This window comes from Plodia interpunctella, chromosome 16 (assembly GCF_027563975.2).
Source record: "Plodia interpunctella isolate USDA-ARS_2022_Savannah chromosome 16, ilPloInte3.2, whole genome shotgun sequence".
Lineage (NCBI taxonomy): Eukaryota > Metazoa > Arthropoda > Insecta > Lepidoptera > Pyralidae > Plodia > Plodia interpunctella.
The window spans coordinates 6,582,713-6,605,833 of record NC_071309.1 but is presented as its reverse complement, the minus strand read 5'-3'; the positions used below and the strand labels follow the sequence as shown (position 1 = coordinate 6,605,833).

The 23,121-nt window shown below is 33.6% G+C and overlaps 1 protein-coding gene across 3 annotated transcripts; it reads right to left on the bottom strand.

Annotated features, from left to right (window-relative positions):
• Positions 1–2,675: 2,675 nt before the first annotated feature.
• Cda4 (Chitin deacetylase-like 4) lies at positions 2,676–22,693 on the bottom strand. 3 transcript variants are annotated; one of them, XM_053756683.2, is made up of 12 exons: positions 22,561–22,693; positions 19,130–19,239; positions 18,255–18,366; positions 16,927–17,054; positions 15,572–15,714; positions 15,440–15,482; positions 14,980–15,156; positions 10,255–10,393; positions 8,738–8,841; positions 7,391–7,533; positions 5,092–5,313; positions 2,676–4,528 (listed from the first exon to the last, which is right to left on the bottom strand). In XM_053756683.2, the coding sequence occupies exons 1-12, from the start codon at positions 22,640–22,642 to the stop codon at positions 4,450–4,452; spliced, it is 1,482 nt and encodes a 493-aa protein (XP_053612658.1). In that variant the 5' UTR covers positions 22,643–22,693; the 3' UTR covers positions 2,676–4,449. The 3 variants fall into 3 exon arrangements, with proteins under 3 accessions (XP_053612658.1, XP_053612657.1, XP_053612659.1); XM_053756682.1 differs by having other exon boundaries at positions 22,488–22,644; XM_053756684.2 differs by lacking the exon at positions 22,561–22,693 and adding an exon at positions 20,293–21,335.
• Between the last annotated feature and the right edge of the window lie 428 nt (positions 22,694–23,121).

Sequence of the window (23,121 nt, the reverse complement as noted above, 5' to 3'; positions counted from 1 at the left end):
CGGGATGAGAGAATTTATAGTTTTTTTAAAATAAACCGTGAAAAAGAATATTTGAAAATATATAATATTTTATATTCTAAATTCTCCCTCAACAAGAACTTATTCTTAAATTTATTGATTCATTTCGCGCAAGTTCGCCTAACTGTGACGTCCATTGATAAATTAAATGAAAAATCTCGAGAAATTAAAAAATAATATTGTTTTAATTAAAGAAAACTACTCGACTTCTACTTCTAATATCTTCTACGGTAACAAAACTGAAACGCAATATAATAAAACAAAACTATCACAACGCGATATTGAAATCACCCGAAGAATACTCGAAAATCCAATTAAGTTGCAAACCAATTCAATTATAGTGCATTTCATTTCTGCAACTACGATCTCTATTCAGCCCGCTTTTATCTCTCATAACAGGTATTCTTATTATATTTTATGAAGATTTTGCCATCCCTAAGGGGGTAGGTAATCGTTATCGCCCCTTATTACCTGCTACCTTATGAGACTACTGCTATGACGGTGAAGAAAAACCGCTGCTGCATGTTGTCAATAAGAAATCAACGACTGACAAAAAAAAATGGCGATTCTTAATATTTCATATGTATGTTAGTCTGTAACGTATTTATAATAGGTATAGGTCACTGGTACTTGCATTAGGGTTTTATACTGTACTTATGTTTTCCATATTCATATTAATTCTACATAATTTGTAAATACACAATTGGTCTTAATTGCACAAATTTACTTATCTGGGCGTTGTTCATAATAATTGGTGATAAAATATTACTTATAATGATATCGTATCATTCTAATCATCATATCGAGTGTGTTATTGCTAACACTGTTGTCAGAATTTATTCAAGTCGCCTAAAGGACATGACTTTTACGACTACTTACCGCCATCTAGTGGCAGGTAGTCGCATACACATTACACACATAAGCTACATAAACTGTCAACCAGTGTGCAGGTTTTCTCACGATGTTTTCCTTCACCGGGAGCAAGTGGTGGTCTATGAAAACTACTATATATGAGTCAGATTGGTATACAAACTCATGTGGCACGAGTAGGATATGAACCTGGCGGGCGTCTTAACTTAACTTTATAATGTTATATTAAATACTGTTGGTTTCCTAAAAAGAAATGGGTATAAAGCTTGAATTATGAATATATTCGTTTTAAACGCGTGAACTATTTAATTGGTCCTGCGCTTCAAAAAAAAAATTAATTTATTTTATATGGCTAGACTACTTATGTGGCTTATAACTTATCAAGTCAAACCATTTATTTAGGAGTTAGACCTTTACAGGCACTTTTTCACGTCATATTCTAAATTAAACAATAATCACCAAAGTGACAAACTAGCATTTCAAAATGACCACTGCTGAAAAGAAATACCTTATAATGGAGAATTATTCACGTATTCTATAAATATAGCATTATAAATTAATAATAAAAGAATCATTACAATACGCTCCGGGCTATGTGACTCCCACGGAAACGCTTATATAATTGAATGTTCTAGCGATGCCATGGAAATTTAGATAGTAGGGCTGCCTGTTGTTTTAACAATGAGAAATCATAACCACTTTGGTATTCCATGGGTCAGAAAGGATATTTTATAAGAAAGGATATTTTAAGGATATTTTATAAGAAAGGATATTTTATAATAAAGTATATTTTATAACCTTATTCTTCACTTCAACAAGTACATTGTATCATGATGAAACGTGATTCGATAAAAATGGTTTTCAAACTAACCAAAATGGAGATTCCCATTTAACTTCTAAAATTTTTCTTAATTTTTTTTAGTCCTGTTGCATTGCGCGTTGCTTCTTATAGAACACACAGCAATTTTTTTATGAGATTACCTATTTATTTATTCACTGATAAACTGAATCGTAACCTAAGTTCTATAGAAACTTTAAATATTGTAAATATCTCGTGCTGCTATTTCGACTATCAGTAAATGTTATCTCAACTTTACCCATTTAATCACGTGGCTATCGCTTTCAGACATTGATACCATCACTTTACGCTTCAACGATCAAATAGAACGACGTGCAGGCAATAAGCGAGTAGATAGCAAAAACTGGGTGTAATCGCGGCTAAGTTCAGCTAATGCATGTGAATATGGAGAAAGTCCCAGGGCACGCCCGCTTTCCGGCTAATCTCAAATTAAATCTCTGCGCGCTGAGAGCGCCCGCAGTTATAAAATATGTGTACAATAGTCCCTTCTCAAACTAACATTAAAAGTTACGATAGTCAACCCATTTCAACCTAGTTTATTTTTTAGTTATAAGTACAATTACAGTATTATTACGACCACCGTAAAAAATAATAAATTTATTTATTTTTTTAGGGTTCCGTACCTCAAAAGAAAAAACGGAAACCTTAATATTAGGTCTCTTGATTTGTAATTAAATTATATAATAGTTTTAATGTGAATATATTGCATTGAATTTCAGCACAAATTCCGCGATCCGCGCCATAGTGCTCAGTTTTGTTTTACATAGGTTTTGACATTGACGTTCGTCGAAACACGTCAACGTCAGTTGGAGGATAACGGAGCAATGAGTCGGACCCTAATTTTATGGAACGATTTTTGATGCGAAGTAACCCTACGTAAAATAAGTTATTGGACGAAAAATAAGAACGTTATGAAATAAAACGATCCTTTTTACTACATATTTTTACATATTTATTTATAAAATAAGTTTAAATCAAATACCGGCTATACACTATCGGCGAACTCGGACAGATGCCGAAGCAAATGAACGTACAGTGCGTAGTTTGTGATTTTTGTTTTACTGCAAGGAATAACCAGAAGCTGTGGTGATGTAATAATGGTTAAGACGTCCGCCTGTAGATCGAAAGGTCCAGGTTCATTCGTTCCTACTCGTGCCCCCATGAGTTTGTATACACCAATCTGACTCATGTATACTAAGTAGTTTTCATCGACCACCACTTTCTTCTGGCGAAGAAAAACATCGTGAGGAAACCTGCACACTGGTTGATTATTAACATAGTGTGTGAAATGGAGTAGGCAATGGCAAACCACTCCAATGCCAAGAAAGGTATGTGTGTTTAATTCCACGTAATGACCACGAGTCAGCCATGAGGAATACGAATATAACCAGAAATTTACGTGGACTCCGTCGAAACTTTGGCGAACGGTTTGCCGGTAGTGTATAGCCTGCATTAATACTTAGTTGATTTGCGACGACTAGTCACTTATAAAATGATACACTTACATTATAGAGGATAAAGTATGTACAAAAGCACAAACAGAGTACATTATTACTGTAATCAGATTGAGAGCAGTAAAATATCCAATTGTTATGGCCTCTGATTAATTACAATAATACTCACAGATACAAATTTATTTCATTCAAAAGCCAAAACTAACACCACTGTTTGATATAAATTAATAATTTTTTAATTTTAAAATGGGCATCCCTTCGGACGAGGAAATTTAAACCAATAAATGGCAATATAATATGATCATGAAAGTGACTTCTCCACTTTCTCAATGAAAACAATAAAAGATAATTGTGAGACAAGGTTAATATATTTATTCCTACAAACCTTGTGACGACAATGGCACTTAACATGAAATCGGTATTAGATAGGTATAAAAAAACAATACACAAATATGTAGGTAATTCAAACTTTTTAAATTTACCTATTAACAACCTGTGCTAAAAATGCTTTGATATATTAACATCATCACATAAAACGTATAATATTAATACTCTTGACACATTGCATTGAACAGTATGAATTTCCAAATCGTGTTCAAAATTGTTAATTTCCATCCAATACAGAACCACTCAATCACGTTCCATAACTTTTTAATTATACGTTCCCTTTTGTGTCGACAATTATTTTTACAAAATATAAATACAACGAATAATTACTAATGAATTTTTTAAATATTATACTTATTCGTTATCAAACGATAATATATATCATGAGGGTGTATCGAATTAGAAAATTAGTACGTTCCATTGGAAAGAGAAGATTGTAAGTTATAAACTGCGGTATTACCCGCTTAATTATTGTAAAAATACTAAGTTTTTATGCACAGTAGAGCCATCGATTTTTTTACCAAATCCTACAGGAATCGCTTACTTTCGCATAAAAAGTACCATACGTGTTAATCTAAAGTTTAATTTTTTCTTTGTGTTAATCTAAGCTATCAGCTTCCTGAATATCAAATTATATAAAAAATGGCCCTGCCGTTTGAGCTTGAAGAAGAAACAAACATACTCACATACTCATAATGTCAGTAGGAAGTGGGAAGGCACAGAAAATGTATACTATACTTGAAGCGTAACTATAAGAAATAAACTGACCGTAAAAATATTTAGTATGTGACAATTTTTTCTTTTTCAAAATAAACTCTCAAGTGATCACAGTAACACACAATAATTAAAAACTAAAATGACCTATTTCCTGAGGTTGTCCGGTATGTAGTTGTCTTTCCCTGGTATCCCGGTTCCACCTGAATCCCCAAGCCATGGATACCTAAAATGAAAATTTATTAATCAAATAAATTTGCTTGTAAATGAATAGAAAATCACAAAGACAAAGATTATTTATTTGCAAAAACATGAATTTACATTTTTTTTACAATGTGACGTTAAAAGAAAAACTTAATCCTACATGTTTCACCGTCCACGGGTATGCAAATTTAAATGGAGAGCATGCTATCATCCCACAAAATAAAATCGAATAAATAATTTTAAATCACCAACATATTGTTTGCACCAGTTATCACACTTTCTCACTTACAAGCAAACCATCAAAATGTTTACATGTACTTACATAATGTATGTGTTATGTAAGTACATGTACATGATTATATGAAATAAATATATTTAAGATCAATGTGATAATTCATATACTGTAACAATGTAGCTGATACGAAGATTTAAAGTTGGTTGGAAAGCTCATTAAAAATAATAATGAAATTGGAAAAATAAACTCAAGCACCATAAAAATCTAAAATTTTGAAACAAGTTTTATCAATAAGTCATCGTTATATTCTGGCGCTGTCTTCCCAAATTAAATGATATGAAAAATCTTACTGGTTAGGGCATTCGCTGCAAGTTTCCATATATCTCGTGTCAGTGAAGTTTGTCTCTGGGTGTTTGAATGACAAGGCACATTTGTTGGGCAGGTTGCAGGGGGCTGGCGGAAGGTCCTTGTTGTCGCATCTCCAGGGCTCGTAGTTGGTCAAGGCCTTCACCGACCGAGGGTCAGTCATCCACGTCAGCCCCTGAGTCACCGTCACGAACCATACGTCTTTGCTACAAAATACATAAACGTCAATGTCATTTTGCCTCAAGCTTTTATTGTGGTCAGAGTTGAGGGATTCAACGCGTGACAAAATCAAGTCTGTACTATAAACCATGTGAAAGTTCCCTTGTCAGGAGCCGATCCTCGATGTACCATCAAATCAGCTTATCTATATTATAAATGATAACATATTGTCATGGAAACTGAAATGGTGACGTGGAAACCAATCGAAGATATAAAACTATCTAACTAAAATAGTTTTTTTATAGACGTATTATTCCGCCCTAAAACGTCATCACTCTATACTTTGATTGCACTAGCGACCTATATTTTCCTTTTCTTCCTCGAGTAAAAGAGAGATATTCTCTAAATTCAAGGTACTCATGAAATTCTTAGATCTCATTTTCGAAGGCAAAACAAATACAAAGAGCCATTTACGGTAATTTAATTTTGTTTATTGCGCTCTTTCCCGTGAAATTTGTACATATTATATCTAAACGTTTTATTAAAATTATATCAATTGGACTGTCTTTGTATGTTACCTTTATAAATAAAATTGTATTCAAATTGTGAACGAATGTTCCTTTGTTTATGCATTTAAATAAGAGGCAATGTTTCTTCCTATTACTTACTAAAGTAACATACTAACTTACTAAAGTAGTACTAACATTCGTAGGGCATTTTTATAATACGACATAATACAAAAATAATATTATTACCTACAAATTATTGGTATTATTTGAAACTAGTATAATATAGTAAGAAATGTTTCAGTATTCTCTATCGAAGAAGTAGATTCTCTTCGTCTTGGAAAAAATAAACTTTCCAATTGTCTGGGTAAGTATTTAAAATAAACTCCATTCATTTAATTACCTTTCTCGACGTAATTAAAAGCGATTCTTGAGCCAGACCGGATTCTAATTACTTTTGAGAACAACGTGCGATGTGACTACACCAGTGGTACATTAGAAACTTGCATTTCTACCCCATTTAGATAGCGCTGAAGTTTAAACTAACACAATTTTACTACTGTGTTTTGTGTTTGCATGTGTGTGCGTGGATGTGTTCAGCTTCCCCATATGCAAATTTTTCACAAAACTTTGGCGAATAGCCAAAAGGTAGATAACATTTTTTCTCTATTTGTTTTTATTGTGCCGTACACTTGTACAATTCCATATAGACACACATCGGTTCCCAGGACGATGGACTTCTAATATAAATTGACACTGACAATCAATTCAATTTCTCCAATTAAAATTCTAAATTCTAGCGAAAATTTCGTTAACGAAGGAATAAAACAAAATACGTCAGTTAAGTCTTAACAATCTAATTAGTAAAACCAATTTAACCCAATTTTAAATTTGTATCGACTGCTTGCTAATTCGTCTACGAGCTTGAAGTCAATTACCGCGCCTAGTGATTAACTAAATACCTTCGACGTTCGACCCAGCAGTTTCCGAAATTTTAAGTTATTTAAATAGAACGTAAGACGAATAAAGTTCATTTTACGCCGAGTATATCTTACGTTTTATTTAAATGACTTAAAATTTCGGCAATTGCTGAGTCAAACAGAGAATAACTGTTTCATTTATACAACCCAGATATCTTCTAGAAATGGTCTATGCTTCTAGAAAACGCAGTTTTTGTTTAGTAGGGAACGTAGGGTTTGTTAAAAACACTTCGTTCTGTGTATTTTATTTTATTCGACCAAACTTCAAAATCATAAAATTAATACAAAAAGATAAGTCAAAGCCCTGCGCTAAATATAGTAATTATACAAAACTATAAAAATACAAAAAAAAAATCGTCATCTAATCAGAGTCGGTTGAGGAAGCTGGACCAGCATTTTTTGTGCATTAAGTTATATATACTTTTGTTTGTGATACTCAGTATGTACATTTGACAAACTAGTTAGTTTTTTATACAGATTAATTCAACACGTAATTATTTTTTTAAAACTTTGACACACGAGTATATGACTGCATAAACGTCCTATCTCACTTCTTTAGGTATGTATTTATCACTAATTAACGTCTAAAAATACATTCCATATTGTTACCAATCCTGTTTCTGAAAATTACTACTTACAGATTGGCTGCCCACCGCAGAAACTTGTGTAGGCCCCGTTCGAGCTCTTTGATTTGAAACCAGTTGGTGTGCAGCGGCATCATGTAAGGAGCCCGGTTTTGGTCATAGTACCTGCTGAAGTCCTCTTGCAACCATTCCAACACCTGTATAAGTAACGTAATTAGGTATACATTATGACACCAGATTGCTAATTTTGGACATTGCGAGCAAGCTCAGCATTTAGCCAAGTAGGTAGGTATGTCAAAGCACGCGTGTGTTTAGGTATCACGTTTTTTAACATATTTATTTGAAATCGACATCTGTGATAGAATATACGCCAGATAAAACACTTAGCGGTACTTTAAGCTAGACTATTATTAAAAATAGAATTTTGAACATGGTTTCTTAAAACATACATAATATGATAAATGCCAGATTTCGTGAGATAGAGATTCAGTGATATGAACACTTCATGTCACGTCATTTAAAACGAAATAAACCATTAAATCATGGCAAACAATTAAGTGAGATTACGTTTTTTTACTAAGTACTAGTACGTAGTTACTTCTACGACTTCGATTCTGTCAAAACGGAAAGATATTAAATCTTGACATAGTCGGCATAATCGCGGCGCACCAACTGGTGCAACCCACTCGCTACGATTTCATACATTATTGTCAAACTGACAAACTAAAGTGAATATTGGGGAATATCTCTATTATACATGAGAAAGTTTGTTTGCTAATGTATTTATTTCTTCACATTTTATTTATAATCAATATTCTTTAAATTTCATGAAGTTCAACGAAAAACATAGATGCATTTCATGCCGAAAAAAATTACTTTGCCACGTTGGAAATTCACGCTAAGCTAAGCTAAGATTTAGGAAGTTGATTGAGCCCTACTGCAAAAATATTTAAGTTGTTAGAATGCTTGAAGAGTCACTCGTCAGCTCGGATTTTCCTCGAATACCTCAAATTCGGTGCACTATTTTCTGCATCATTTGCCAGTAAAAGGACTAGAGGTATTCGTTTGTCATGGCGCATCTAATCTATATTAAACTGTATAAAAAGAAACGTTGAAAGCAATCTTCTCTTCAATCGCAGAAATTCAATATCGCCTTGGAAGTGAAGCTTTAATTTCCAGCACATTTTCCGGTTATTACTCGCACTAAACTGAACTACCGATGACGTTTTAAAGCCGGCTCTGGGAAAAGAATCATAAAATGTGAGTTAGCATAACTTTAAATATTATTATATCTGAAAACCCTTATTACCGACTTGAAATGAGGACGACGTCCCAAATTTTAAAAGGCATTTGGTGAGCATATTTCATTTGATATTTGATTTAGCCTGTTTTATGGCTTACCTCTTGCGAATCGTGATTGTGGAGTACACACTGGTCCAGATAGGGGCAATGTCCTCCCTCAAACGTTTCTACATAGTGAGCGTTGAAGGGCACCTCCCATAGACCTGAGAAAATAGTACGCAGCTTTATTATTTCCCCTTACAAAGTGACGTGATACAGAGAAGAGCGTATCAACTTAAGGTGGAAAATATCAGAGATTTTACGTACAACACTACAATTCAAAGCTAAATCTTACTACAAAAATGTGTTTCAACAAGTATATAAAACAACGCCGTCCGCCGCGTCTGTCTATTCCTAAGCTTTCTTCTGTTAAACCACGCTTTTATATCAAATTTTTACGCAGTTTTCACTATAGTTTAGACAAATTATTAACAAAGATTTATACATATAATAACCTATTAGACTATTGGTGTTTAAAGAAAAAGCCTACGTGAAAAATTACGTCAATAAGTAAAAAGCAATATATATAAATATACAAAAATAGGTACGAAATGAACACATACATAATAAATAAAGATAATGTTATTATTTACGATTATTTCTTACAAAACCCATCCGCAACCATAAATTGGAAAATTAATATCAGTTCAGATATTTGTCAACAATATGATAACCAGAAAATTTCGCTTATAATATTTTCGAAGATTCGTAACATAATATTTATCTCATAATATTACTATGTGAATTTTCGCTTGAAAAAATATTAAGGTTAATGTGAAATTACGCAGTTTGAAAGTAGTAAAATAGATATTATATATATTCTTCAAAGAAGAAGCCTTCTTGGAACCCTTCTGAGCGGCGACGTGCTGGAATCTCTTTATTCTTTATAATTATAATTATTATTTTGTAATTTGGCTACATAAATAATAAAGCCATGTTTATACTAAGAAAGAATTTATTTAGTAGATTGCTATCTACACGCAAATTGCATCTTAGGCCTTAAGATCTTAAGATTTAATTATTAAATTAAATTTAAATCTATTTAAAAAGCACCTCAAGTCTTTATTAACTGATAAATGTTATTATACTTTAAATGATTTCTTTAATGATAGACTCGGATAGAATTTAGGGCTAGTATAAGTACATTATAATTCTTTTTTTGTTTTGGATTTGTAGTGGATAGCATGCTCCTCTTTATTTAATTATATTTGCATACCTATATTCGGTAAAACGTGTAGGTCTAATTCATTTTGACTATTTGTACTCATGTTTTTGGCAAATAAATGTTTTCTTTCTTTCTTTCTTTCTTTCTTTCTTTCTTTCTTTCTTTCTTTCATTAATTCAGAGCCAGCAATGTGAAATGCAGCAAATGACATCCGCTGGTGTTGTAGACGTTCAAAAGCTGCTATGTTCTCTCGCAGCAATATCCCCTTTTACCTTTTTTACAATATCTTGTTAATCTGAATGAACTTGATTCCCTGTGGTACACGCTTAACTATCTATGCATCAGAGTTAGAAATGCATTATCTCGCTAGCTAGAAGCATTACACAAGGAACATCGCGATTAAATTCCTTACCGGGGAACGATTTAGTGGGACACGTGCCCGATTTGCACTCGTGCGCGATCTTGTAGTCGAGAGTGTACGGCCACACGGGGATCGGCAAGGGGGGCACGCCCACTGAACTGTCGTAGATGTAGCCGAAGTCTTCCAGCACCTGTGGCGTTGAATATCGCGTTAAAGAAAGTTTCATTTCATCAATTCATTAATTAGTATAAATAGTATACATTCTTGTGATTCTTTAGGGTCGGTTGCAACGGCCACTTTGACGTTAACTTTAAAGTGCGTAACTCATCCTCATTCTTCCTAATCGTGATTTTTACTTCTCTATTCATACTAATATTACTATGATTGGATTGTGTAATTCTTTATCCTTACATATTATAAAAATAATACTTATGCTGTCTCGCCTATCTGTCTGTACGTAATAAACTCTACAACGGACGGATTTTTGTACTGTTTTCAACAATAAATTATGTGATTCCTGAGAAAGGTTTAGGTGTATAATTTATAATGGTTTTACCCGAGCAAAGCCGGGACTGACCGCTAGTAATATTTTAAATACGAAAGTCTGGCTGGCTGGTATAAAAACGCTGGACCTATTTGGCTACAGAGGTTGTCAAATTGATGAAATATATATAAACATCAAAAAATACAAATAGAAAACTATTATATTAATATTTATAGATATATTATTATTTATTTAATCACAAAATAAAACTTATGACTTATTTTCCACTGCCTGATAGATAGACTTACTGATAGTTCCAACTTGGGTAAATATAAATCGTGAAACATGTGTGTGCTGACGTATCAGTCTTGCAACCACAAGGCGTTCTATAGACTCACGTTCTATAGATTCTGTATATAGACTGCACTGCAAACACTTGTAATATGTATGCGACCAATGCAATGCCGAGATTAGTTTTCAACCAAGTAGGGTTGGAAAGTCGGTGTGTAATATATGATATTGTTAGGTTGTAGGGTAATCTCAGGGTAGGAGTAAAAATAGGCAAAGGCAGACAGTTGTATAATAGTATAATTGATAAGTAAAATACAGACCTGTGATAATAAAAAAATACATAAACTTTAGCACTAAATCACTGTAAAATTTAGAACACTTTTCCGAAACATATTAAAACACTTACCCTTCCAGGGTCTATAAATAATTTAAGATATTTTATTATATATATTTTATTATTATTACACCGTACTGTAGTACGTGCCGATATCGTTATGGTAATGAATGAGTCAAAATGTGATTTCAAAATATCAAGTGGGACATTTAAAATTTTGAATTTAGACTGAAAGAAATAAAAATCATGCCAGCGCGCACGCGATATGACTAAAGAGGTCATAATGCGTGGCGTTTCAATATGATAACATATTATTTAATTTCACTTAGATAATTACATTTAAACATCCCCACTACTGGGGCACTGGTCTTATGGATAGATAAGGAAGCCATCACCCACCAGGACCCATTCTGGATTGGCGGGTTTTAATGGCAAACTCAACCGGGACCAACGGATTAACGCGCCTTCCAAAGCAAAGAGTAGCTCCATATAATAAATTTTTGTTATGACCCATCCAATGACCGACCATTGTAATAGTGTCTTAACCGACACTATCACAGGCCGAGCGTGTTAATAAAAAATACACCTAATCTATTTTTTTTCAGTTAATGTTTTTATCGTATAACTATCTAATGTTTTTAACCCGTGCTCAATGGTTAATGTCAGATAATAAAACTAATTCTTGTATATGTTAAAGTTTGAAAAATTGTAATGACAACGCAGCCGCAGCGGTCGAAACGCTCTGAGAACCACTTGCTGTAATCATATAACTCACACAAGCTATCATAAACTGCATTACAATTTTGTGTTCTATCTTTCACATTCTAATCTATAAAAATGGCGAAATAATGTACTATACAAAATCCCACAGAAACCCACCACTCGGTTGTATACTAAAACGGCTTGAGTGAACAGGCATCAACCCTCCTTGGGAATGCTATTGTTGCCTATCAGCTGCTAAGTTTGTTTGTCCCTTATTCGCATTATAAGACATCCACGGGAGAACATGGAGTAGTGTTCTATATAGAGCGCGATCTCACGTCTAGATTTAACCCTGTTTGTGTTAAATTAACGTTAACTAGGTAATTATTTCACCACACGAGCAAACTAATCAATCCTGTTTGAAGGGGCACACAATGATGGCACAAATTAAAGTCTGGGTTATTTGTGGTATTCGTGTCGTACGAAGATTGTGTAGCTATTTTCAAAATCTTTTATTTTTGACCCCGTTTTTAGTTAGATTCCTATAGAAAGTATATCTTCTTAGTGTTTATTTGCTCGGTCCATGCCCAATGTATGTATGTAAATTACTTAACATAATAAGTGTTATAGATGTCATACTGTACTTATGCCGAGAGACTCTGAATAACAACTTTTGCCGTAAGTGTATCCACTGTAATCATGTTTTGTGATGTAAAAAAAATGCTTGACTTACTGCAAAATTTTAATTGTTAACTTTGGATCTAAAATACATACAAACAAAAGTTACGAATGTAGATCTCGTTATCGTAATTATGGCTGTATATATAACTCGGTTTTGGCAAAAATCCGACTTACTGCAATTATCCTATTGACAGCAGTATATGTATAGCCAAATCAAATCAATGTAGGAGAAATCAAATTCATGTATGAGTGGAAGTATGAGAATTTTAATTATTTTGTCGGCACAAAATATTTACCTGATATGAAGGTACACACTGTTACATGAAGCAACTTTTTAGATTTATGTTATGAACTTATAAAACATTCACCAACAATAGTGCGGAACATGGATACAAAATCGAATTCGCGTACCATAGATAGTATATTCATATTCATATTCATTCATATTAAAACATATTCAAAGCGTGAATATTTCAACAATTAGGTCATTTTGATTGGATTAGTTTCAATATATGTTTCTATTGAGACATATTTTCAAAATAATTGGAAAAATAAAAATAAAAATCATTTTATTTGAAATTTAACCGTATTATTATTTAATTCCAATAAAAGGATATTAATGTACGGAAATCCGTAATATCTGCCGGCCCTTATGCGAAACAGGCGTTTTAAAATATTCACGGTTTGAATTCGGCACTATTACGTTTGTATTGGGAAGAATTATTGGAAAATCCATGCTCCGTCGGCTCTTCAGACAAACAGACCTCTGCAAACAAAAGCCATCTACTGAAATAAACCAATTAAAATAAGCTAAAATATTAAATTTTCAATTAGGTATGCGTTATTCAAATTACATTGAATTAATACATCGATGAGTAAATACGAAATAATTTATCTCTAAACTAAATTTTATCATTTAGCTATTGGCTGTGCTAATTTGATGATTTTATTGGATCTATTGCCCACTGGACCATTAAAACTCGATCCAACAACAAAATGTTTGTTTCAATGTGACCTTTTTTAAAAAAATCTGGTGCTAACTCCTTGTAATTTAATAATAAATTTTTTGATAATCGTATCCTAGTAACGTTTATTTTAAAAAAAAACAAGTGTTTATTCCGCTTAGGAATAATCCTGAAGGTCCAATGGGCACCAGGTTTTAATTGGGAGATCGAAAGGTTCGATCAATCAATCGAAAAAAACATTTTTAATGATTTTTTCTTAAAATATCTATTATATTAGGCAGAAAGAATGTAAATCGTCTAAGCCGTTTCGGCCTTATGTCTTCCTGTTGTTGTTGTTGTGGTCTAGGGGAACCATCAGGATTTTCTTAGTCCCTTTGTCTCCCCCAATTACAGGAGACATCACTTAATTTACTACGGGTTAATCAGTATAAGTGCGCCTAATATTTTACGGGTAAATAACCCTATCCTACTAATATTATAAATGCGAAAGTTTGTGAGGATGTATATGTGTGTACGTTAGTTACTCTTTCACGCAAAATCTATGGACCGATTGTTATGAAATGAACGTATGTAAAATTATGAAATGTTACACGGGTAGATGGAATAACACATATACTTTCACATAGTATAGTTAGTATATGCGCAGTAGTGTGTCGTAAAATTTTCCAATAAAAGCGCGGCGAAATATATATTTATTTCTGGGATATACATTATTAAATTATAATAGTAATGTAACAATGATGTGTCAAGCCATTACGATTTCAATATTCCCGAATCGTGTGAAATCATTTTCCAATCAGTAAACCAACCAATTAGTTGTCGAATGTCGCTTGTTATTCGAGTTCCTTTTAAAGTATTTGGTGATTTATTGCTAAATTGCATGCAGCCACCGAGCAAGTTTTAATTGGATTCATTTGTTTCTATTATATGTAAAAACCTTTATTTATAAATTAACTTCATATCATCCGTATGGTACACTAGAGACATTGGTTAAAACGCCCGTCTGTTTTGTTTCCGATCACGGTCCTAGATTCGAATCCGATTAGTGAAGTAAACCTATCTGATTCATTATTCTTTTGTGTTCATAAATTCCCAAACATATTTTCATAGAAATTCAAGAAGTGGACCATAGACCACACGTATATGTTTATTTTACAGCGGCAAAGCAAGACGCAAGAGATCTCGAAGCGACGCCAATCCACGCGTTTTCGCGCCAACTCTGATTAGTGTTTCCTTCTCGCGTCTTCCACTGGAGCATCACCTCTACGATTGGCGAATTAATGAAAGTCAAACGGCGAATTACATGCGATAGCAATTACCTTGAACTGTGTGTTTCTTCCGGGTTTCAAGAAGGGAGCCCGGGCGCCCACCACGTCGCTCCGGGAGACGTTGGCGAACCTCTTCAGAATCTCCCTCATACCGATCATCTCTCCAGCCCACTCTTCATAGCCCTTGTCTTGCAAACCTTGTTGCTGCGACACAGTTCCTGTAGCTATCTGCAACCAGTCAGGATGACATGAGTTAAAAAAATATTACCTCTAATTATATAAACCTGCTATGAAATAATCATATTCCATGTATAAGCTTAGATGTAAAAATACGTAATCGAAATGAAACATAAATCCGGGTGGAAAAATTGTATGAAATTCAATTATTGGCTTGGGAATTATATAAATGATAACCTGACGGAAATAATTGTGACCCTCGCTGAATACAAACGTAACGTGTCCCAACACCCACGAGAGAATATGGAATAAACTTATCTCATTAGAAACTTACTTCGTGTCCATCATGAGCAAGAGACTGCACCATAGCGTAATTACTGAAAGATAAACAAAAACATTATTATCTTCAGGAAAGAAGAAATTATTGTTTTGTTTGAATTTTATATGTATAAGTTTAAATAGTTACCTGTACTCGTGCGAAAGGAAGAACGTGCCACGTATAGGACAACCATTGGAATTCTTGATTTTACCATTGAAGACTTTTTTGTACAGCTCAAAATTGTTCAAGTTGACTGCGCCATCGAACGTTAACATAATCATTTGGGGCGTCTGCGAAAGTAATTGCATGCATTTTATCTACCAAAGTAAGTACCTACTACCAAAGTAATTAAAAAAGTACATAGATAAATATTATACTTATTCGAAGTATCAAATTTTCGATTATTAAAAAGGCGGCTTTTTTCCATTTTGGAGATCATTCTTTTCTTTTAGCTCAGCCCTCTAACTGACCAACCCAGTCAGTTAGCCAGCCGGTCAGTTAGGTTGGCTGCTCACATTGTAACTAGGCTAAATATGTAGTACATTTGTTTCATTTCAACCACAGACCATTTAACCTAATTTCAGCGGAAGCATTCAACGATATACTTCTATGGCTATTGGCATCTGCAAATTGGCTGTACGAAGCAATTTTAAGCCAAAGCCTCCAAACTTTAGTAGTCTGACTTCTAGTTAATAATTGATCTCACTTCCACTCGAGATCCCTTTTAATGAGATGTATTTATTACTGGTGAAGCGTTGGTGTTGTAATGGTTATGGACTTAACCTGTGGACCAAAAGGTACAAGGTTCGCATCCTACTCGTGCCACATGAGTTTGTATACCAATCTGACTGACATAAATAAATATATTAGGACAAATCACTCAGATTGAGCGTGCCCCAAAGTAAGTTCTAGACTTGTGTTATGGGATACTAACTCAACGATACTATATTTTATAACAAATACATATATCGATAAACATCCCAGAACCGGGCCATTCAGAAAAAGATCATTTTCCATCATGATCCGACCGGGGATCGAACCCGGGACCTCTCGGTTCAGAGGCAAGCACTTTACCACAGCGCCACCGAGGTCGTCATGTATAGTAGTTTTCAAAGACGAAAGAAGTTGTTGTGTGTGTGTTTCATTTCACATAATGACGACGACCCTCAGTCATCAGGTACCTATACGACTATGAAGAAGATTCATTACTATTCTCTAAACCAGGTTCGCTTCTGAGGTTGTAGTCATAATACCACAAGAGAAGCTTCAATATCTTATCATCATTAATATTCAAAAGAAATTACCTAAGGAAATTACTATTTCTTTGGAAACATATTTTAGATTTTTATTTATTGTCAATTCATGCATTTGTTTTTTTTATATTCGAATCAAACACTTAACTTTTTTGTAAGCGACCAGAATAACATTCTTTTTTTTTTCATTAAACAAGCAGCTATTCCCCATTCTAACCTAACAAAAATTATTTTGTATTAAAAACTTACGTCTTCTGGATCCAGTCCACCAGGAATGATGGTACCATCTTTGGAGCAGAAACAGTAGGGCAGTTGACACGCGGCTAAATCGCATTTTGTGGCCAGGTCTGTCGGGGCTTCTGTTATTGGCGCTGGCGCTAGAAAAAAGCATCTTTGGAAACATCTTGCTTTCTAAAATCCGCTTAATATGAGAAGATAAAACAGGTTAGGGAGAATAGTTCCGTTTATTGACGTAAGATATATAAATTAAGTTAGCTATAGAAAATATTCAGACATGTGAAAAAATAATTTAAAACCATATTAGAGCCCAGATATTTTATTTTCAAGAGAAAATAATACGTCTTTTGGTGAATAATTAAAAAATTCTACATTGAGCACGTGATTACAGTTGGTTAGGTATTAATTATTACAATGTTGCATAATAAAAGTTTAAGTTTTTAGTAAATATACTTTCCTGAAACTTTAAACATTAGTCGCCCGCGTGAGAGCGTCATTTTCCAAATTAAGAAAGAACGAAGTTTGTTTAATCTTTGCCAATTTTATATAATTTGTGTCTTCAGTCTGCAGCAGGCAGCAGCAAAATTCGTAAAAAATATTGACAGTAGGTACTAAGTACACCTACTAATTGACCGATTTATAGTTTTTATTAGTGTATACGTATTGTGGTTTTGTGTCTTAGTGATTTGTATCTGTGTGATTTTTTACCACCTATTATTTTTTAAAACCTCAAAGGGCAAAGATCCCTAACCTTTTCGTAGCTTATTGTTTGTTTATTTGTCTGTTTGTAAACTCTTTATTGCACGAAAAAAACACACAAAGAAAGTGAAAGTAGTAAGTTTACTTATTCGTTCGGAATAAAAAATAAATATGAGTAAAAACAAAATACCAGTAATTGGTATTAAGGAGTTATTGGTATTAAATTGGAGTAAGTAATATCTGTGAAGTTTTGTTTCATAATTAAAAACATTTTGATTTAGTTGTGAATTATAATCAGGAAATCATCCATCGAAGTTAACATCCTAATTGGATACTGCCATTATCATATTGAGTGTATAATCGTTATTGTCATCTAATCACTGAACTGAGAAACAGAACTGAATATTCATTTTAGTTTCCTTAATTGTAATTTAATATTTTTTTTTACAAAAATGTCGTTTTTCGCATAGGCATCTCATTTTTTATTTTTTGCCTACCGTTTAGTCGGTAATGCATGCAGGCTTAGCTTTTTCTTTTAACACCAATTTGTAAATGTTTTTTTTTACAATCTATACATGCTTTTTTTTTTGCAAAAAAAAATATTGTTTCTTTCTTAAAAATATTTGTTCTTTTATACTTACTTGTGGCGATAGGTCCGCACCTAGCCTCGGCTTTAAAGGTACAGTACTTGCTAATATCGTCGAAGTAAAGCCCTGAGGGACACCTATTCAAATAAGGGTAGCCGTCGACGCACTGAAACAATTTAATTGAATAAATTAACCAAGTCCAATCAGTTGTTCCATGCGAAACCTGTTGGCAATAGATACATATTGATATAGGATAAGACAAGCTCTCTATTTGCGGATTCAGAAAGGTTAATATAATATTTTATTCGAAGTGTTGTTTATTTCCCGTCCTAGAATAGGACCACTGCACTGGGTGTCGTACGAGACAACTGAGAGACACATCATTGACAGCTGATAGACAACGATAACATTCAAAAAGTAGGTTGACTTCAGGTCAGTGACCGGATGGTAAAATCATAGCCAAATCTTCAAAATTGCTAAATGGGGCAGTTGAACATTACTAGCACAAATATAGAACACTAACTGCGCCCCGGGGCAAAATCGATACACCTAATGTGCGTTTTATCTTTTTAGGTAATCAAATTTTCTATTAACAATATCAAACCCAGCCTCAGTAGTTCGGTCGAACGAACCCTAAAGTTTAAAAGGATAAATCGACATCGATCAACAGCATTGATTTCGATCATCAATGATACGAACCTCCACCTGTCAACGTCATAGCAATGCTTAAGTCGTAAATATTCTGTACGAAGTTTACAGAGTTATTGTCGTGTGAACAATCAAATTCTGTAAAATTTCAAATCGCAAATAAGCGTACTGATTGTCGAAACCCAAAAAAAATAGCTCGCATTTTATCCCTTTATAACTTTACCTTTTGTTTGCACATGCGTCAACAAGCCACGTGCCCGTGGAAATCAAATAATAGGTACCTGATAGAACCGCCTGCAAGTGGCCGGGTCCGCAAAGTTCCCGTTCCCCTGGGTTCCTTCCGGACAGACAAACTCCTCCGCCTCTTTGTCTTTGTCTTTCTGACAGCTCACTGGAAATAAACATTTCAAATTGAACTTCTTACAGAAATCAACTTTTGGTAAATTATTTTCGACTATTTCGGCCTCAATTTAATGGTATTTCGATTCTAAAAGTAGATAAGTTTCACAGATTTAATAAAACTAAAACTAATTACACACCTACCAACTTACATACGTTATAATTATTAAAATTGTTTAGTAATATCGGAAAGTAATATATTGGGAAAGTGTTTTATTTTATTAGAAACTAGCTATTCCCGCGACTTCACCCACATGAATTTCTTTACGAAAGCAGAACAGACTATTTTCATACGAAGTTTCACCCCCATTATAGTCATTTGGGAGTTGATTTTTCAAAAAAACGTCAATTTCTACCACCATATACCAGGAATGGGGCGAGAAAACCGCACTTGATACATTTATGGAGCTGCTAGAATCAGTTTTAGAAAATAACTAGTTTTCCGATGTAAGTATATAGTTTGTATTATTTGACAACTCTTTATTGCACAAAGAAAACATACAAAGTAGGTAACCAGTTGGTTATAACAAAACAAGTTATTTTCTGAAGCTTCTGCTAAGGTCGCTGGACTTTCAAATTTGTATTCTATTGTTTCGATAAATGCTTGTTCACATATTAATGTTCGTTAAGTTGGTGGACAATTACGTGACGTGTTTCATAATTATATTAAGTAACATCCTACTTATCTTATTACAAGTGACATTAACAAATTAATAGCCACTTTCATTAATATAATTACCTACCTATATCAAAGTTGTTTCCATTATTTGGTGGCTACTAAAAGAGAAAGCATATAACCTAATGTAGGTAAGTTAGATTTATTGTCAAGGATTGAATAAGTAGGTTATGTTCTGTCTCTCTCTCGCCAGAGTCAAAGAAAGTAAAACTATTTAGGGCAATATAGAATGCAATGCTGCACCCTTTCTCGGCTATAAAGCATTGGAGCCTGGAGTCTACTTGTCTACTTTTCTTCTCCACTACGGCATTATTTCTTCGGCATCCATAAATGTCCTGACCGCATTGAACTTACTAAATCGGTACTTACTAAATCCATGGTCCTGACTTGTATGGATGACAATGACACGCATATATCCTTGAATTCATCAAGCTAACACTTTTTGTTTTCTCATTCTGACCATGAATACCTACCGAAGTTATAATTAACTACGAAAAGGCAGTTTCATTATGCAAAATTTATTTAACAAAATTAATTAGATTCATTCGACAAATAGGTATCAGGAAGCCACATTATAAATCATTGAAGCCATTAATGATCATAACATATTATATTCAATAAATTATTACACATTCATGCGAATTCCACAAACACCTTATTAATAATCATACTTTTCGCTTATGTCTAATTAACGCATGCACGTTGATGTCTTTGTCTTAAAACAAGGATCAAGTATAAGGTACTATATGTTAATTTTCTTTCACGTTATAATGTCTTAGATATTTTCCTACTCATAGCTACTTCAGTTGTCTTTCACATTATAACAACGTTTTAGATATTTACTACTACGGCACGACGGCACAACATATAAACAAAATTTCAAAAAATCTATACCTAGATAAAAATAAGTACTATCAAATCTACTGGATAACCTTTAAATTCCCGCGCATTTAGATAGATACATATGTTTCTAGTCTAATTTTCTTTTTAAATTTTACAGATGATTGATTTTGAAAAACGAACTACCTATGTTGTATATGGTACATACTAGTTACCTAGGCTGGGGATTATTTAAAAAAGTAGCAACAAAGTGCTACCCAAGATTTTACACAAAAATGTGTAAAAAAACGTACTTCAAGTACATTTTACCGTTAAGCTAAAACATCTTGTATACAGGTATGTTATGTTTCGTATAATTTATCACCTCAAATTACAGGTTTTGCGCCGGCAAAAGCAATTTATATACGTGTAAGTAGTAATAGTACTGGTCATAATAATTTTATATGTCACTTCGACTCACATTTACCTCTCCTTCAATCAGGTGAAGTGTTCTATTGATGTGGAAATTTAATTAGAGTTTTTGTTAGTCTTTTACTGTAGGTACCTAGGTTGGTACTATCTAGTACTGCACTGTTTATATTGGCTTAAGACTTACTTAACTACTTAGTAATATGTATGTACCTATTTAGGACGATGGATCACGTTTTATTATTTGCGCAGAGAAAGCAGTTATTCAACAAACGACTTTTCACAACATTATATTAGTCTGTGACTTTCATGGAATTAGCAATATATTTATGTGTAAGTAGCAATAGTAGTGGTCATAACAATTTTATATGTCACTTCGACTCACATTTACCTCTCCTTCAATCAAGTTTGAAGTGTTCTATTGATGTGGAAATTTAATTAGAGTTTTTGTTAGTCTATGGCTGTAGGTTGGTACTATCTACACTGTTTACTTTGTATCGGCTTAAGACTTACTTAACTACTTAGTAATATGCACTTATGTACCTAATTAGGAGGATATATAGGGTCACGTTTTATTATTTGCGCAGAGAAAGCAGTTATTCAACAAACGTCTTTTCATTATACTTAAATAAGTCGTGACTTTTCAGTTCTTAAATAGTAATTATTATAGAGGTTTTACGTAAAGTATTTTTCGATATCAATCCGATTTCTGTAATCTTCGTAAAAGTGCCGAAATACTTGAACTTCTAAATTTCTATTTGTTTCTGCAATATCCTTTACCATTAACCATTTGTCTCTAGTTAGAATAATCACGACCACTGTAAAATCATAAGTAACTGGGTAAGAACAAGTGATTTCGATTCTTTATTTTGGGTCTCATAATTTATGGAAACCGCAGCTTGAACAAAGTCAATATACTCCACGTAACCAACCGGTCCCGAGCCAATGTCAACTGAGAGATTGGACATGAGTACCTACGAAAATTAAATAGGTATTCACATAGAAACTAATTGTTACATTCAAATACGTGTAAATTATCACACGCTTACAATAATTTTTCTTACAATGTGTTAGAATTTTGCCTAACCATACTTTCACATTTACTAGATTTGTGTAAGATATAACTTGCAAATAGCTTTCACTATATAATTTCACTGTAACAGTTACGTTAGACATGCAACGGATTGTTTGGCATATCGCTTGCATAAGATTATGAATCGGGTGATTCGTAAGAATCACCCGCAAGACGGTCCTAATATGAACTGGCACATACCTTAACTGGAACGTTGTGTAAAAATAGAAAAAATGCAACGAACCATTAGCAAGAATGACACAAATGAGGATTATTGACTTAAATGGTATGGTAGCCATGATTCGCGGTCCGTTCACTTGGGAAGGCGACATGACGCCTTTCACTGCTTGACACAAACTGCGCCCGCGCCGGCGAAGCCGACCACTCCATCGCTGCCATCACCAGCGACCTCGCCTGCAGCTTTCTCCACGAACCCTAGCACTATCAGACCAAACCTTGATGCACTCGTTTAGTAATTAATAACTAATCGGAGTCCGAACATTCGGCATTGGCATATTTCCAATTTTATTCCGAGCTAGATGTCGAACACGACTAAAATCGCATCTGTATTTGATGGCAAAAAAGAAACGACTCGCGTCACAGCCCAGACCAAAATAAAAGATATTTCTCTCCGAGGTATATGTTATAAAATAAACAATTATAGCAACTTTTTCCAATAATTATCTTGGAGGAGCAAGTGCTGCAAATCTATTAGTATCTACACGGGATTAAAATAAAAAACATAGTTCCTATTTTATTCACAAATGCTCTATAAACTATATTTAACTATCCTAGATACACAATGTTTATTTAGTGCTAGCTCAATTTATATTATGCGGAAAAACTTAACAAACATTTGCTTAACTAATGCTAAACTA

Coding starts and splice junctions, on each gene's coding strand:
- Cda4 (XM_053756682.1), bottom strand. CDS start 22,575: ATGTCGCCTTCCCAAGTGAACGGACCGCGAATCATGGCTACCATACCA. Junction 18,367..19,129: donor CTTGCAGGCGGTTCTATCAG/GTACCTATTATT, acceptor AAATTGTTTCAG/TGCGTCGACGGCTACCCTTA. Junction 17,055..18,254: donor GTGCGGACCTATCGCCACAA/GTAAGTATAAAA, acceptor GCTTTTTTCTAG/CGCCAGCGCCAATAACAGAA.